Below are 19,167 nucleotides of genomic sequence, written 5' to 3'. Positions count from 1 at the left end.
AAATAAATACAGCAGCATACAATACAGAGATAACCATACCACAAACAGAGCTGAGAATAAATACTATAGATACTTATAATGATCCCACACAGCCAGGATGACTGTAATGGATTGCATAGAGCTGCAAAACAGAGCTCCCGACACAGTGTGTGTCTATGTAAACTCTCTTAGCTCTTCCTTACATTATCACATATTCAGTAGTACTCCATTAGCTCTCAGCACACAGTGTGCATGGTTAAAGCATCACGATAATGAAAGTCCCCAAACATTTCAGCTACTCCCGACTCACTATTAGTTCTTAGCAGTCCTTGTACACATGATTATATATCAGTTTGATACTGGCAGACTCCTTTTCATTGTCATTACATAGTAAAACACATTAAATTTAGAATCAGATGAGTCATCAGAGTCACAGTCTTAGTCCTCCAGTTTAACGCTTCACAACTTTTCAACTAGCCACAGCATGAGTGCCTCAGGTCTAAGCTGTAGAGTGACTGGGCACTTTAAAGAATAAGGTAGGAGTTATTAAACGTATTAGTGACAGGCTGCAGGGTGCTCTGTGTCAGAAATGTCCCCCTTCCCATGGCACCCTTGGGCTTTCCTTGCTTTACGTGTATAAATCATATATAATATTATACACTTACATTTGGGACATTATTGTAAATAATTGACAGAGGTAAACTTTAAAATCTAATGCTTCTAAATTATTTAAATTATACTATTAGTGATGTTACTCGTCACTGTTTTATTAAAAAATCTGAATTAAAAGTGTTCCCCCAGTAAATTGATATATTTTCTAACAAATGGAACATTCCTGCACACTAACATATTATATGATTATGTGTGTTTAGAAACTGACCGATTTCTGAGCGTTCATTCACAAGGTTCTTTTTACATCATGACCTGCCGGCATTCATTTAGAACCTTTCAGATTTGACTAATCGCTGATCGCGAAACAATAACCAATCGTGGAGAAAATGAAAACCCTCCAATCCAAAAGGCGCTTTCATTTGACAGTCAGGAAGTAGAGCTGCCGTGTGGAGTTTAGTGCCTTATACGCTCCTACAATAACCAGTACTGTACACGGTAGCTGGGACGTCAAGGGCTGCGTTTTATATAGTATTTTTCTATGAGATATAGAATTTATAAGTATTCTTATTCAAGAGAACTGCAAATAGCCGAGAAATGAAATTACCCAGTGCACTGTTTAATGGCATTTTATTGCTACTGGTCGCTCTTGGAGTTAGAGATGTAGCTATCGTATATGAATCAGACAGGTGCAGCATGACCTACATGTTCGAATATCCTGAGTTTCAGGTAAGAAAATAAATAGTTCGCTGTATTCGAGTTCTTTTGCTTGAAGGAAATATTTGCTTCATGCTTGTAATATAATTGTTCAACCTTCTGACAGACTGAGGAAGATTTCCTATGGACCCTTTTTATAATGTTTTTTTTTCTCGGTATATTTCTAATGCACCTTTTTTCCCTTTAATTATTTTAAGAGGAGTATGTTAGAGGAGAGCATGTTTGTGTGTAATCATGTCTCCATACTGTCATTGGTACTAAAGGAATTAAAAGTGCAGACATGTGGAAATGAATACTTTACGATGCAGTACTAATATAGATCAATACATACATTTTTGCTGTAAAAAAAAACCCCAAAACTATTTAACTATTTTCAGATGAATTCACACCTTGCATATACTTGTTTTTCATATTTTAATAGACATCCACCCAGAAGCATATTAAAAGTACTGCCTTAACTATATATGGGCTGGTTGTTTATGACATGGACAGATGCCACCAGGCATCCCCAAATAATCTCGCAGATACTACTGTATAATTTCAAATGGCCATCTCCATTGGTGGCCATTTCCACAGTTGCACCTGGAACCTTTTATATTTAAAGTCTGTCATCTCATCACAATCAGTTCAGTGGAACTGATTTATAAGATCGTAAGCTTGTTTGAGCAGGGTCACAGGCGAAGATGCATTTTGCCACCCCATCCCACAAAATGAGACATTTTATACACCACAGTTTCACAGTATTATGTGTAGCAACCTCCAGAGCTAGTGGCTGTGCATGTTATGGCTTAGCCTCATTCCAACAGAAGAAATTGAGGTCTGTCCTAGTTGTATGTGTGTGTGGCATGTGCATGCACCAGTTGTGTGGATCTGACAACAAAGGAGTAAATAAAATTTGTATTATTTTAAAAAGTTAGTATTAAGGTATTCTGTATTGTTTTTTTCCTTCCCAAGGTGCGTTACCATAGCAGCCTTTTGCAAAAATGTCTGCCGTTTTAAGCCTGTACCTTGGAGCAGATGTCTACCTTTTTACACATATGTTAAGGAACCTGGGACAGTGCACCCAGACCACTTCAATAAGCTGAAGTGGTCTGGATGTTTATACTGTCCTTTTAAGCAAATTTACATATTACATTCTCAAAGAAGATTAAGTAAAGTATGGAACACAATTAGCAAAAAAGAAATAAAGGTGTCTTATTTGCTCAGCCCACTGCCTTCCCTCCCCCTATGAAGAAATTGCTGTTGTGGGTATTAAAAGATGTCATAGTTGCCTAACTGGTTTTTGTGTATCCCCCACAGTAGAGACTAGGTTCAGTGGTGCAGGAAAAGGCCAGTAGGACAACAATCTGAAACTGTTGTGTAACAAGAAGAACCAAACTGCTTTGTTTGCCAAAGAGATACCCCCGTTGTAATGGAATCTAGGGATCCAGGGGGGGTGGAAGACAGCGAGACCCCAACCAAGCTGCGGCGGTTTGTGGGGTTTACGATGGCTATGGTCTTCCAGTGTAGTGTTTATGGTGCTCGCAAGTACTACGAGCAGCAATTGACTGAGTTACCCGGTCGGGGTGCCAGGCGATCCGTCAAACTGTGGTATAGGTATTTTTTTTTTTTTTTTTTTAGACATTTTTTATTTTTCATTTTTCGTAGGACATTAACATTTCAAAACAACGATTACTATGTCTGTTATTACATCTTCACATCTCCTGTGGCATTGCGCTTATTTTCACATTCAAATCGTTAGATAATATCCTTGGGCGCCAAGAGTGTTGGCTCGAACTAAGTTAACTATTATAAGTGTATAGTTAAGTTTTGTTGTGGTGCGTGTAGCCGTAGTCTAGGTTTCGTCCGGTTGTACCAGTGTTGTGTCGGTATTGTGTGTGCCCTTATCTGCTAGGACTGTGGTACATTAGTGTCTACTGCTGGTGACTTCTCGATTCAGATCATTCCTTAGTGTTGTCGATATGAGACACGAGGTAGGTTGGCTAATGCGAGGTATGTGGTATCTCTTCGTGTTGAGTGGCCTGTGTCGCCTGTGCACTAAATAGTATCAGTTTTGTGCTAAAAGATGGCCTGTATCTAGCTCTAGTGGTTGGGGCGACTTCATCGTAGCCCTATACGGTCAGTCGTGTCATGTGTCCTATATGGTATTGTGTGCCCTGTTGGGTGACTTTCGTCTGCATTAGCTCTGACTGGTTTAGGCAGTTCTGGGTGTTGACTATTTCAGGGTATCTGGTGTAGTTGACGTCCCCAGTAATCGGTGTGGTCGCGTGTCGGGTGTGTAGACAGTTGTCGTCTCCTAGTGTCATCCCTATACACTGAACCTCTGCTGCAGGTGGTTCAGGTTGTTTGCTGTCTTATTGCTTTCCCATATATTTCTTGGCAGTCTTCCGACGGTCACCTTCCGTCTTTGTGGTGAACTGCCGCTCGTTGTCTCGTTATGTAATGGTGTGGGTGCCTTCGAGAGTCGTGTCTCCCTAAGTCGCCCCTGGTCATAAGGGTAGAGGGGGGGGGATGGGTCAGTCGAGTGGGGGGGGGGTGGTGATCCGTATTTGGTGTTCCTTGCATTTGTACGTCTGTCAGTTGGGGCGGTTGTGCCAGTGCGGGCGCGCCCCCCTGCCCCGCCGGGGCGCCTCCTGCAGCTCCCTTTGCCGTGTATTCCATCCATGGGAACCAGGTCAGGGCGCACTTATCCGATCGTCCCTGCATGGAGGCTGTCATCATTTCCATGTTAAATATCATTTCCACTCTGTCTATCCATTGTTGTAAGGTGGGTGTTGCTGTGCTCTTCCATAATAGCGGGTTCAGCGACTTTGCCGCGGTAAGCAGGTGTATAAGGAGGCCCTTTTTGTATGTCTTCAGGGGTGTGTGTGTGTGGTTGAGCAGTAGTGACAGTGGTTGGAAGGGGACGTCTATTCCCGTGATTTCCTTGATCGTCTGATGTATTCGTTTCCAATAAGGCTCGATAAGGGGGCACGTCCACCAGATGTGGATAGCTGTGCCCTCCTCTGTGCCGCATCTCCAACATTCGCCTGGGATTGATTCATGTATATGCCGGAGGGTGTCTGGCGTCCTGTACCATCGTGTCAATATTTTATAATTGCATTCTTGGAATTTCGTGCTTATGGTCCCTTTGTGTGTCAGTTGGAAGATTTTAAGCCACTCGAGTTCTGTAAGTTCAACCCCTGTCTCTCTTTCCCATCGCTCCGTAAAGCCTAAAGGGCTCTGTCTCCGTTGCTTTGCAGTGTGGTGTATAGGTGTGACACCCCATGCGTAAGGTGTTGTCTAGCTGCGCATAGTTGTTCTAGGTGTAATAGTGGGCGGTGTAGGTGGTCCTTGCCCGTTATAGTGGCAACATAGGTCTTTAGTTGGTGGTAGCGGAATTCGTCTAGGCCGCTCGGCCTACGGTCTTGTAGCAATTCGGCCATGGGCTTGAGGGCCGGTCCGTTGCACCACTGATGCACGTGAACCCAGTCCGTTGCTCCGAAGTTCTTTAAGTCGGCCGGGTTCAACCCCCCTGCTAGTTCCGGGTTATAAGTTATGGGCGTGAGCGGGTTGGGCGATGATGTGAGCCTCTTGGAGTAGCGTATCCCACACCAGACCTTCAGTGTGGCATCTATCATTGGGTTCCCCGTGCTCAGTTCCTTGTATGTTGCTTCTCCTAGCCAAAGTTTGGCGGCGATTCCCCCATGAGTTTGCTGTTTTTCCAGGACCACCCACTGCTTTGCGCTAGGGCTAGCGTGCCAGTCGACCAGTCGGTGTAGGTGTGTTGCCTGGTAGTACGTGAGGATTGACGGCAAGCCCATGCCTCCTTCGCACCTTGGTCTTTCTAGGATCGACTTCCTAATGCGCGCTGGTTTCTGGTTCCAGATAAACTGTCTAATGGTTGTCGTTAGATTCTGGAAGAACGTCCGTGGGAGAATTGTGGGTAGAGTTTGGAACAAGTATAGTATGCAAGGCATAGCATTCATTTTATTGGCGTTTATATGGCCAAACCAAGATATGTATTGGGTTGTCCAGCGTTTTATATCTTTTTGCAAGGTTGCGAGTAAGGGTGCGAAATTTATTTGGTAGATATGTGTTAAGTCTTGCGGGTGCCACACTCTGAGGTATTGCAGTTTGGTCGTGCATATCTTGAAGGGGAAGTGTGTTCGGATGTGTAGTTGGAGGGCTCTGTCTCGCGTGAGCGGCATCGCCTCTGATTTATCCAGGTTGAGTTGCAAGTTGGATACCTGTTTGTATTGACGAAATGCCTCCAGGAGATTTGGTATAGATATTCTGGGCTTCTCCAGGAAAAAGAGCATGTCATCGGCATATGCCGCCACCCGGTGCTCTCTCCCGCCCACGCGGCACCCCGTTATACCCCCGTCCCGTCTGACCGCCTCTAGGAAGGGTTCCAGAGTGAGGGCAAACAGGAGTGGGGACAGGGGGCAGCCCTGGCGTGTGCCGTTGCAGATGTTAAATGGGCTAGTTAGTGCTCTGTTTACTTGAATGCGTGCTGTTGGCGTGGTGTATAGCGCAGCTACCCAGTTCCGCAGGTGTTGTCCGTATCCCATGTGTCTCAGGGTCTCGGACATGAAGACCCAGTCCACCCTGTCAAACGCCTTTTCGGCGTCGGTGGACAGGTATATATATTTTTATTCATATGTGTACACAGGGCCGGTGCAAGGATTCTTGCCGCCCCCTCATGAATGCAACTACATTCTCTCAGAGGTTTACTAAACTAAACTCTAAATTGCAGTAAATAGACCTTTAGGGAAAGAGACACACTGAATAGACATTAACCCCTTCAGGACGGCGGGCGTTCTATGCTGTCCTTAAGGGGCTGGCAATAAACGTTGGTGGGTGGCATAGAATGTCCTAGCTGTTCTTGCTGCCCACGTGGCCGGCGCCATTAGCCTGTTGCAGATCGCGGTCTGGGGGCATGCCTGGCCACCCAGGCAGCCCTCCTGTGCCCAGTGACCGCGGTCTGCAACCTCTGATCACAATGAATAGCTGTCACTGCGATCAGTATTTACCATGTGTCAGCCGATTTGAAATCGGCTGACAAACATGGCCGGTGCCATTCACCTGCAGCAGTTCGCAGTCGGGGGCAGTGGTGTATCCTGGTTTTGTGCTGCCCTAGGCAGGACAAAACTCAGGCGCCACCCCCACCCAACCTTTCCCCCCGCCCCGCATTCTAAATACACACACACACATTCACTGACAGATACGCATACACTAGCTAACAGAAACACACACTCGCTAACAGAAACACACACACACACTAACAGACACACTCACACTCAGTAACAGACAAACACACTCACTAACACACACTCACTAACACACACTCACTAACACACACTCACTAACACACACTCACTAACACACACTCACTAACACACACTCACTAACACACACTCACTAACACACACTCACTAACACACACTCACTAACACACACTCACTCACTAGCAGACACAAACTAGCAGACACAAACTAGCAGACACAAACTAGCAGACACAAACTAGCAGACACAAACTAGCAGACACAAACTAGCAGACACAAACTAGCAGACACACACACTCACAGGCAAACACACACTCACAGGCAAACACACACTCACAGGCAAACACACACTCACAGGCAAACACACACTCACAGGCAAACACACACTCACAGGCAAACACACACTCACAGGCAAACACACACTCACAGGCAAACACACACTCACAGGCAAACACACACTCACAGACATACACACTAACAGACATACACACTAACAGACATACACACTAACAGACATACACACTAACAGACATACACACTAACAGACATACACACTAACAGACATACACACTAACAGACATACACACTAACAGACATACACACTAACAGACACACACACTAACAGACACACACACTAACAGACACACACACTAACAGACACACACACTAACAGACACACACACTAACAGACACACACACTAACAGACACACACACTAACAGACACACACACTAACAGACACACACACTAACAGACACACACACTAACAGACACACACACTAACAGACACACACACTAACAGACACACACACTAACAGACACACACAGTCACACATTAACAGACACACACACACACACACACCCACCCACATTAACACATTTTTTTTTTTTCAATTTGTCAATGTTTATTGTTTTGTTATTTATCATAAACTTGGGGGATACAGAAAGAAGAAAAGGGGGAGGGGTGTTGCAAGTATGTTACATGGTAATTTGAGTTATACAGTCATTGATCACATATCAAAGTATTACACAGCAGTCACTTTTCATTGTTGTACAGTATCGGTAATTGCACAATATATTGCTGTATGAGTTGGTATAGTAGAGCCAATCTTTAGCAATGCCGTGGTTACGAACCTTTATCTAATCGCCTTAGAGCTGTGCGATATATAAAGTGGGGTGGGTCATAGACATTTCACAGTGCTGTGGACATTTCTGTTTATCTAGTCTCTTTATAACCGCCTAATATGGATAAGACATCCTTCAAAGTGGCACTGGTCTTATGCTTGGTCACAGATCTACTATATTGGGTATGAAGGGTAGCCTTGTTCTCCTATCCTAGTTCAGTGCTTCCCTGCTCCCGCGCTCTAACAGATAGGGCCGTAAATTAGGTTTCCTGGCGTGCTGGGGTCTTGGTTGTGGGGTTGCCGTTAGTACCATCATTACCCTGGTGTGTCACCTTGTACTTTTCCCAGTTTTCCCAGGCTATTTCCCAGTATCGTCTATACTCTTTATGGTGTTTGTTGGGAGGTGTATTTTGTCTCCTCATGGTTGTTTCAAAGTAGCTTGACTGGCTTATGTGTTGTATACACAGTGGAATAGGGGGTATTGTTTGTGATAGCCAAATCCGCGCCAGTGCGCCTAAAGCTACTATGTTTATATGAAACATAAGATATCTATCTGGTTTGGGTATCGACCCTGGAAGATCAAAGAGTACGAAGTGTTCCAGTTTGTGCGGCAAAACGTTCCCTGTGCTGTCCTTAATGAGTTTGGCTATGTCTTTCCAGTACTGTTCTAGAAGTGGGCACGTCCACCATATATGAGCCATTGTTCCTATTCCCACTTTACACCTCCAGCATTGTGTTGGGATGGCCGGGTTATATTTGTGTAGCCGCACCGGGGTTAGGTACCACCTATATAGCAATTTTTTGGCTAACTCTATGTGCTTGGAGCACAGTGAGAAATTTTTTGGGGTTAAGAACATGCGTTCCCATTCCGGAACAGTGAATGTCTTGTGGAGCTCATCTTCCCATGCTCTAATGAAACTATGTTCATTCAGTGCATGTTTCGTGGGGATTGCTGCGTAAATAAAGGAAATGGTTTTCAGGGGTGGCTTGGTTCCCATGTACATTTTTTCGAATTCTGTCATCTGTTTGTCTTTGGTATCGATTGTGTTCTCTTGGTACTGGGTGTGTAGCCACGAGGCCAGTTGGCGATATGAGTAGTGTGCTATTGTTGGTAAGTTATGAGATTCTCTTAATCTGGGGAATGTTGTTAAATTCTTATTGGTAATCATCTGGTGTAGGAATCGTATACCGTGTCTTTCCCATATTCTGTAGTTAAAATCTGGGATGATATGCGCTAGCGATTTAAATGGCATGGCTTTAGAGATCAGTGGGCCGTTTGTGAGGGCAGTTCGGGTCGAGTCCCAGATTTTGAGAGATAGTGTGGTGGTCGGTAGACAGTTCGGTATGTTTGGTCTTTTGTGTGGCGGGATCCACACTAAGGTGTCGGTGCTAGTGTTATCAGCCCATTCTGCTTCTAGTTGTTTCCATTGTGGTTCATGCGTCCCTGGTCTTGCCTGAATGACACTACTAAGTATTGTTGCGTGGTAGTATTGTTTAAAATTAGGCATATTCATGCCCCCTCTTTCAGTGGCATTTGCATGACTTTTAGGGCTATGCGTGCCCTCCTGTTATTCCATACAAATCAAGTGACATAACGCTGGATTGTGCTAAAATAGGCAGGGGGTACACGGATCATTAGGGATCTGAATAAATATAATGATTTAGGGAGGATTATCATTTTAACTGCCGCTATACGACCAGACCAGGTTATGAAAGATGTTTTCCAGTCTTGTAGCTGTTTTTTTTATTTCTGTGCTTAATCTGCCATAATTAGCCTGGAATAATTCAGAGTGCAATTTTGTGAAACGTATGCCTAGAAATGTGAAGTGGTCATTTCTCCAGTCATATGTGTATGTGTTTTTCAGCCTATGTGTTACTTCTGGTGGGAGCCCCTTGCTCAGAGCTTGTGTTTTGGATATGTTCAGTTTATAGTAGGACATTTTGCTATATGTTTCTAGTATTGAGTGGAAGTGTGGCAAGGATGTCTCTGGATTTTGGATTGTCAATAAGATGTCATCCGCGAATAATGTGAGTTTATGTTCCTTACTTTGTGTTTTGACACCTGTAATTAATGGTTGCCGTCTAGGATATGATTCAAATCTCCGCAGTATATTAAAGTGCCTTGCTGTACATTGCTTGCTTTGATTAGCAGGCTCTGCAGGAACTGTCTCTGGTTGTTGTTTGGTGCATAGATGTTGACTATGGTGTACGTGACATTGTTGAGATTGCATATTAGTATGAGAACGCCCATTACTATCCGTGATTATTTTAATTGGTTCAAATGCCACTGATTTGTGCACTAGGATGCTGACGCCCCTGGATTTATGATCATGTATGGAGTGGTATTGGTGTGGGAATTGTTTAAGGCAGAGAGACGGCACTTTTGTTCGTTGGAAGTAAGTCTCTTGGAGGCATACCACATCTGCATCATGCTTTTTTAGTTCCGTTAGCAGTAGTTGCCGTTTTTGGGGGGTGTTTAAACCCCGGACATTATGTGAGTAAATTTTCATTAAGGGATTTGTTTGAGGTTGGTTCTGTGTCGGTCGTTGGGTGACATAGTTTAATGCTTTTTAAGACTTGGATTCGGCTATGGCGTGCCAGTTGTAGTACATATTGGTTGTCGGCTGGTAAGTAGGTTCTTGGACTTTTGTGCGTATTTGTTGACCCTGGGGCCTTGTGGCTGTTCAGGTGGCTTGCAACCGGGGTTGGGGATGGGTGTGGGGGAAACACGAGTCTCTGTGAGAACTCAACTATATACAACGTTGCCCTGATGTGGGGCTTGGTACTCCTTAGTAGTACCTGGGGTATGGTGAGCATGCGTATTGCGCTCACAAAAGAGGCTACTTGGGCTCCTTCATTGTTTAAGCTTTTTGAGGGACCCCAGGGTGTACGCCAGAGTAGTCACCCCTGTAATGTGTTTGCGTAGTTTGCCTTGGGCGTTAGTGGCGTGTTCTAGTGTGGGCATTGGCTGGGGAAAGCTGCAGGTTCAGGGGGTCGGTGGTGCAACCAATATAGGGGTGTGCGCAAGTCACAATATGTACTTTCATACATCTGCTTAAAACAATATCATACATTAACACACTTTAATAAGGTGCGTTAAAATTGGTTCTGGTACCCCTGCTTAATCTATGCTGTCCAGACACAGCTGCTTCCAGCTTGTGGGGCACCAGCTTACTAGGTACGTATAGGTAAATTTTTCCCTCCCCCCTTTTTTTTATTTCAATTATTTATTTATTTATTATTATTTTTTTTTTCTTTCTTTCTTTCTTTATTTTATATATACTCCCTTCCCTAGCGGGCTTTTGGCTCTGCTGCTTATATTTGCCGAGTGGCCCTTCATTTCCGTCGTGGTGTGCAAAAAAAAAAAAAAAAGGGAAATGAACTCAGTAATTTTTCCCGCCCAGGCATTGTAGGGTTAAGTGTAAGGTCATAACCCTCGTTTTCTAGATGATGGGTGTTGCACTCATTAATCCAGATGAGGGAATTGTACTCATGCTGGTTGGGGTGTAAGTTGTGGCGTTCCGGGGTATATGTATACTGTGGCGTTCTATGGGTATGGTTTGTGGGGTATTCTAAGGTTGTAGGTCAGATCGCATAAAACCATATTAATCAAACATTAAATAACATAACAGACAAAACATTTTGGTGTGTAAGTACATTACTAGCCAGTACATGCTGAGGCTTACTAGTTGTGCAACTTGGCTGGTATGAGTCCATAATATTTATGCCTTTCGCCACTCTTGTTGTAGCATGGCAGCTTCTCTCAGTGGCTTACTCGGTAGAGGGAGATTCCATTCCCGGAGGAGCTTCTCTACATCTTCCGGGGAGTGCAAGGCTGTCGTTGCGCCATTTTTTGAAATGAGAAGTTTGAGGGGATATCCCCACCTATAGGCTATTTGGTGTTGCCTGAGGATGATGGTGATGGGCTGGAAACTCTTCCTCCTTCTCAGGGTTGCTGCTGACAGGTCTGGGAATATTTTTATGTTGGAACACATTTTTTTTTTCGTCATTTTGAACACATTTTTTTTTTTTAATTTAACACCTCCCCCCCAGCCTCCTTACCTTTGGGAATGCTGGGGAGGGGGATGTCTCTTCCTCCCTGGTGGTCCAGTGGCTGCTGGGCGATCGGGCGGCACTGCCTGGCGGGCGGCCGGCCGGCCGGCGAGGGAGCACTTCCCCTGAGCTGTCGGCTCAGCTCCCTCGCGCGCCTCAGAGTGAGGCTGGGAGCCGGAATATGATGTCATATTCCGGCTCCGCCTCCCAGCCTCACTCTGCGGCTGGCGAGGGAGCTGTGCAGACAGCTCAGGGGAAGTGCTCCCTCGCCGGCCGGCCGCCCGATCGCCCAGCAGCCCGCCGGCATGTCTGTTAGCCGCAAGGCCTTGTTTGCCTCGCGGCTAATACGCCCCTGGTCGGGGGACATGCCTGGCCCCCCAGGCAGTCCCTCTGCTCTCAGTGACCGCGATCTGCTCAGTCTGATCACAGTGACAGGCTGTCATTGCGATCTGATCGCAGTGAAATCCTGCCACTGCGATCTGATCGCAGTGAAAGCCTGCCCCTGCGATCAGTGTTACTATGTGTCAGCCTATTGGCTGACACATGGAACTGCAGCCATGATCCCCCTGCAGATCGCGGTGGGAAGCATGCCTGGCCACCCAGGCACTCCCCCTGTGACAGCCAGTCACTTTGATCACTGTTCGTATGTGTCAATCAATGATCTGAAATCACTGGCTGACACATTGTCTCTGCCCCTCTCCTTACCTCACTTCGAACTGAGAGAGAGAGAGGCAGAGAGATTGTTGGTTTAGCAGCTCCTGTGAAAGAAAGAACGTTTTAAAACTTTAAAAAATATATATATATTTAACCCTTTCAGTGCTGATCACAGCATATTACTGTCATCAGCCTGATTAGGGCATTTAGTACTTTTTTACTATTTCATTTTCATTTTTTGGGGGTCAAAAAAAAAAAATCTAATTTTTTTTTACCCTTTGTGTCAGTCGCAGCAACCCAAATCTCCCGTAGCCCCTTCACTGCTGCCGATATTACTGTACAGTACTGTATCAGTAATCACTGTGATCAGAGGGCTCTCTGATCAGACTGACCTTTTTTTTTTTAGGTTTATTTTTATATATATATATATATATATATATAAAAAAAAAAAATAATCATTCCAGTACTAATCGCAGCTGCCTATACTGTGATCAGTACATTTTATATAATTTTTTGAGGGTGGGTAGTGGGTGTTAGGCAGGTAGATAATTAATTACCCCCTTAGTATATCACTTAATTAATTTGTCCCCCTAAAATGGCACGTCGCTACTCAGCTGAGGTGTATGCCAATCTGGCACGCAGTGATAGTGACACTCTGCAAGACAGTGACACTATCACTGCCTCTGACATTGAGCCTCTGAGTGAGACCTCAAGTGATGGTGCCCCACTACCACTCACAAGAGGACGCTCAGAATGCCCAGTGCCAGACGGTGCCCCAGTGGCTTAAATCCTGGCGAGGAGGAAACTACATCCAACAGTTAGGGAGAGAGGAGATGAAATGGGTTCACACACTAGAAACTCTTGAACCTAAAGGACTTAATTTTGAATTTGATTGATTTTATATAATTTCTTTTAATTTTCTAATCAGTTTTTGTAATTTTATATAGTATTTATTACTGTGTTTTGTGTGTGTATATATACAAGATGTTAAAGAGAGCACTCCTCCTGGAGTGCTCTCTTCAACATCTTGTATTTATCCAAGCTGTGCAGCACAGAGATTCATTTCAACAAACTCTTAACCCCTTAAGATCGCAGGGCGTTCTATGCTGTCCTTCATTGGCCGGCTCTAAACGCCGCAGGGCGGCATAGAACGCACTGGGCGGTCTTACCCCTCACGTGGCCGGCGGCACTTGGCCGCTGCAGATCGCGGTCGGGGGGCCTGCCTGGGGACCGCTGTCTGCAGCTTCTGATCGCAGTAACAGGCTGTCACTGCGATCAGTATTTACCATGTGCCAGCCGATTTGAAATCAGCTGACACATGGAGCGGGCCACTTCTCCTGCAGCAGATCGCGGTCGGGGGCATGCCTGGCCCCCCAGACAGCCCCCCTGCGGTCAGTGACCGCGATCTGCACTGTCAGGCTGCAGTCTGATCACACGGACAGGCTGCCATAGCCTGTCAATGTGATCAGTGTTACTATGTGTCAGCCTATTAGCTGACACATGTAACTGCAGCCATTAGCCCCCTACAGATCGCGGTGGGGGGCATGCCTGTACCACCCAGGCACTCCCCTTGTGGCCAATTACCGCGATCTGTAGGAGGTGATCACAGTGACAGCCAGTCACTGTGATCACTGTTAGTGCTGATCACAGCAAATTACTGTCAGCAACCTGATTAGGGCATTTATTACTTTTGTACTATATTTATTAATTTGTTTGGGGTCTATGTTAATCCAATTTAAAGTAGTTTTACACTAAATGCCTATCACTGCTTTCCCATAATGTTCTGACATAACCTGATCTATCATTCTACATTACCATTTGTCCATCTTTCAGGCATTTTTTGCCACCGCACGGAAAATGTCACCCAAAATGCCTTGTTAGCCCTGTGGAAAAAACAGCACCCCTTAGCTAGCTTTTATTATTGGCTCATCCTCTCCTGAATTTCCTAACTCTGTTATACTAACTTATCATCAATGTTCTGACAACCTTTCTATGCCCTACTAGGAAGTTACTGTGGTCACTTTGGCTTACTGATACCCAGAGGCATAACTAGAAAGCACGGGGCCCCGGTGAGAAAATTGCCCTGAGGCCCCCAGCCCCTCGATGTGTCTCATTCTTTCCCTCCCCAGCACCTACATGTGTCTCATTTCCCCATCCCATGCCATGTGTCTCATTTCCCCCGTCTGTCTCATTCCTTCCCCTCAGCCCCTCCATGTGTCTCATGCCCCTAAGTATCTTATTTCCTCCCACCCAGCCTTATATGTGTCTCATCCCTCCCCGAGCCCCTCCATGTGTATCATTCCCTCCCCCAAAACCCCTCTACATGTCTCATTACCCCAAAGCCCCTTAATGTATCTCACTCCCCACAAAAGCCCCTTTATGCGTCTCATTCCCAGCAGGAACCTACATGTGTCTTTCTCCTCCCTCCACTCTTGCCCCTCTGTGTGTCTCATTTCCCCCATGTGTCGCATTTCCACCCCAAGTGTCTCATTTGCTCCTCCCAGACCCTTGATGTGTCTCATCACCAGCCCCTCCATGTGTCTGATTCCACCCATGTGTCTCGTTCCCCTAAGTATCTTATTTCCTCCCACCCAGCTCTATATGTGTCTCATCCCCCTCACGCCCCTCCATGTGTCTAACCCCCAGGCCGCTTTATGGCCTGGGGGTTAGACACTCCCCTCAGCCCCTCCATGTGTCTCATTTCTTTCCCTCAGCCCCTCCATGTTCCGTCCCAAAGCCCCTCTATGTGTCTCATTATCAGCAGGAACCTACATGTGCCTTTCTCCTCCCTCCACACTTGCCCCTCTGTGTGTCTCATGTGCCCCATGTATCTCATTCCCACCCCAAGTTTCTCATTTGCTCCCCCAGCCCCCCTCCCCCCCCAGGACCTTCCATGTGTCTCATTCCCCCCAGTGACTTCCATGTGTTGTTCTCCCACCTCCACTCTTGCCCCTCCATTTCTCTCTCCCCTCTCCCCTGCAGCCGCTCCAACCCCCTCCCTTGCGGCCCCTCCATTTCTCTCTCCTCCTCCCTTCCCCTGCAGCCATTTATTCCTCTTTCCCTCCATCCCCACCATTTCTCTATCCCCCACCCTTTCCCTGCAATCCACCAATGTATCTCTCCCCCTCCCCTCTATTTATTTCCCCCCTTCCGGGTTCGCGTGCGTCCCTACATCCTCCCTACAGCCAGTCGCGTTGCGTCACTTCCGATCGACGCATGCAAACCCGGAAAAGTGCACATCGGATCAACATGTATCTATTAATATCTCCTATATAATATGGATGGACACCTATACAAGTTACCGTAATACTTCTAAAGAAGCCCAAACCCAGGCAAAATGCGTTAAGTTGATGAGAGAGACTGGAAGCTGACTTTTATATATAGATTTTCTTCTTCTTCTTCTTTTTTTTTTTTAATAATAAAGTTACAGTTTTTCCTACTCCCTCTAGTTTCATAACTCTTCCTAGTGCACTTTGGATCCTGCTATATCCCTTGGTGGGGATTATACCACCACAAGCTATCAACACCAGAGCAAGTCATTGCTCTGGAATCTGTAAGTAGGATACTTACCTTTCTTTTATTATAAGCATTTAGTACTTACTGTACCATTTGGATTTTATTTGCGTTTTTGTTTTTATACATATACACGGCTGTGCCAAATTGGATATTACATCCCACTACTATTCTTATATCCCAGATAGGGATTGTACCGTCCAGGCGCTATACGGCAGAGCTCTTAGCAGCTCTGCAAAGTGTGAGTTAGTCTTTTATATAGTTCCCCTTTTTATTGGATATATATTCCATTGACTTGATATATTGCACTATTATTGTTTATATTATATTTTTTTCTGTTTAACCCTTTAAATCCAGAGGGCGTACTATTACGCCCTGCAGGAGCCGGCTCTAAACGCCGGCGGGCGTAATAGTACGCCCTCACTATAAATGGCCGCCCACGTGGCCGGCGCTAATCGCCTGCTGCAGATCGCGGTTGGGGGGGATGCCTGGCCCCCCAGGCAACCCCCCCCTGTGGCCGGTGACCGCCATCTGCAGTCTCTGATCGTAGTGGCAGGCTGTCACTGCGATCAGTATTTTCCGTGTGTCAGCCTATTTCAAATCGGCTGACACACATGGCCGGTGGCTTTCCCCTTGTGCAGATCGCGGTCGGGGGACATACCTGGCCCCCCAGGCAGTCCCCCTGGGGTCAGTGACCGCGATCTGTTCAGTCTGATCGCAGTGACAAACTGTCACTGCGATCTCAGAGCGCTCTGATCGCAGTGACAGCCTGTCACTGCGATCAGTGTTACATGTGTCAGCCTAATGGCAGATTGGTATGGCAGATTGGCAGATCCTGCAGATTGGTAGGGGGAGTGCTTGTACAACCCAGGCACTCCCCCCCTGTGGTCAATTACACAATCTGCAGGAGGTGATCACAGTGACAGCCAGTCACTGTGATCACTATTACTATGTGTCCACCAATGACCTCAGATAACTGGCTGACACATTGTCTCTGCACCTCTCCTCACCTCACTTCGATCTGAGAGAGAGAGGCAGAGACATCATTGTTTTACAGCTCCTGTCAAAATAAATCAAAGTTGTATTACCGTACTTTATACAATTTATACAAGTTTTACAATTTTTGTTTCATTTAACCCTTTCAGTGCTGATCACAGCATATTACTGTGATCAATCTGATTAGGGCATTTAGTACTTTTGTACTATATTTATTAATTTTTTTGGGGGTAAAAAAAAAACCAATTTCTCATTTTTTTTGACCCTTTGTGTCAGCAACCCAAATCTCCATTACCCTTTCCCCGCTGCTGTGATCACTATACTGTACAGTATATCTGCTGTACGGTACTATATCGGTGATCACTGTGATCAGAGGGCTCTCTGATCAGGCTGACTTTTTAGGTTTTTTTTTTTCAAAACTTAAAAATAACCCTTTCAGTACTGATCACAGCTGCCTATACTGTGATCAGTACATTTATTTTCTTTTTGAGGGTGGGTAGTGCGTGTTAGGCAGGTAGTTTAATTAATTAGCCCCTTAGTTAGCCCCTTTCACTTAATTAATTCCCCCCCCTAGAATGGCACGTCGCTACTCAGCCAAGGAGGCGTATGCCATTCTGGCAGGCAGTGATAGTGACACTCTGCAAGACAGTGACACTATCACTGCCTCTGACATTGAGCCTCTGAGTGAGACCTCAAGTGATGTCGCCCCACCACCACTCACAAGAGGACGCTCAGAATGCCCAATGCCAGAGGGAGACCGGGTGCCTTTAAACATGATGGCACCAGAAATACCGCCGGTCACTGTTACACCTGGCATCACTGTAACAGTGGACGACTGCGAGCCAATTCGTTTTTTTTTTAGCTCTTTATGTCTGATGATGTATTTGAGCTCATGGCTCACCAAACAAATTTGTTTACTATGCAGTATCTCTCTGCACATCCGGGGTCCCATCATAATCGCAGGAATATGTGGAGACCCACGGATGTCGCAGAGATGAAGCGGTTTTGGGCTTTAACCCTAGTGATGGGTATAGTTAAAAAGCCCAGTATCAGGTCCTACTGGAGCAAGCAACGCATCCTGGCTACCCCTCTTTTCCCTGAGGTTATGCAGAGGGATCGCTATCTGCGACTGCTGCGATTCCTTCATTTTAATGACAACTCACTGTGTCCCCCTAGAAATAACCCACTGTTTGACAGGCTCTATAAAATTCGGCCCTTTATCCAACTCCTGTCAGACAAATTTTCTGAAAATTATATCCCCGATAAAGATATTTCAATTGACGAGTCCCTTATGAAATTTAAAGGTCGACTGCTATTTAAGCAATACATTCCATCTAAGCGGTCCCGATATGGCATTAAATTTTATAAATTAGGCAAATCCTGTACTGGTTACACATGGGCGTTTCGTATTTACCAGGGGATGAATAGCCATCTTGACCCACCAGGATGCCCTGATTCTGTACAAGTGGAAAGATTGTTTGGGATCTAATCCTTCCCTTGTTAAATAAGGGATATAGGCTATGGGTTGACAATTATTATACCAGTGTACAGTTATTTAAAAATGTATATTACTTTGAAACCCTAGCCTGTGGCACAGTGAGGAAGAATCAAAGGGGTTTCCCAGATAAGAAGGATGTATGCATGACGAAAGTACAGTGCCAGTGTCTGAGAGGTAGCACTGAGCATCTGGAAAAGCCGAAGTGCATTGTAGACTACAGCAAGTTTATGGGGGGGGAGTAGAGTTTATGGGGGGAGTAGACTTGGCTGACCAATGCATACAGCCATATCTGGTGAACCGAAAAACTAGGACCTGGTACAAGAAAATTACAATCTACGTGAGCCAGATTGCAATTTTCAATGCCTATGTCCTCTATGCAAAAGAGGTCATAGGTAGGCCCTGCCCTTTCCTCGAATTCACATTAAGCCTTTTGTCCCATATGTTATTTACCCAGCCCCCCAATCCCACTTTGGAATCAGGAGATCTCCAAAGACTTTGTGGCACACACTTCCCTTCCCGAATCCCACCCCTAGTAAAAAAGCTCCCCAAAGAAAGTGCCGTGTTTGCTACAAGAAAGGAGTCCGAAAACACTCCAGTTATTATTGCCCAACCTGCCCATCTCTACCCGCCCTCTGCGTAACCGACTTTTTCAAAGTCTACCATACTGAGCTGAACTTCTGAATCACTCTGTATGGGACTTTGGCAGTTTGTTTGCTTGATTTCCCTGGATTTCTGACCTCGGCTTGTCCTGACTTTTG

At 45.6% G+C, this 19,167-nt stretch overlaps 1 protein-coding gene across 3 annotated transcripts in view; it reads left to right on the top strand.

The window, feature by feature from the left end:
* The first annotated feature begins 913 nt into the window (after nucleotides 1-913).
* Nucleotides 914-19,167, top strand: part of PGAP1 (post-GPI attachment to proteins inositol deacylase 1) — a 492,260-nt gene continuing 474,006 nt past the window's right edge. For 2 of the 3 annotated variants that reach the window (XM_063430207.1, XM_063430208.1), the window contains exon 1: nucleotides 915-1,317. In XM_063430207.1, coding sequence (XP_063286277.1) covers nucleotides 1,186-1,317 — 132 coding nt within the window. In that variant the 5' untranslated portion in view covers nucleotides 915-1,185. Of the gene's footprint in view, nucleotides 1,318-19,167 lie in introns of all 3 variants that reach the window. The other variant, XM_063430206.1, reaches the window with a different exon arrangement.

Source organism: Pelobates fuscus, chromosome 8 (genome assembly GCF_036172605.1).
Source record: "Pelobates fuscus isolate aPelFus1 chromosome 8, aPelFus1.pri, whole genome shotgun sequence".
In the NCBI taxonomy this organism is placed as follows: domain Eukaryota; kingdom Metazoa; phylum Chordata; class Amphibia; order Anura; family Pelobatidae; genus Pelobates; species Pelobates fuscus.
Note: the sequence above shows the minus strand (reverse complement) of the source record. Positions and strands in the feature narration are given on the sequence as shown.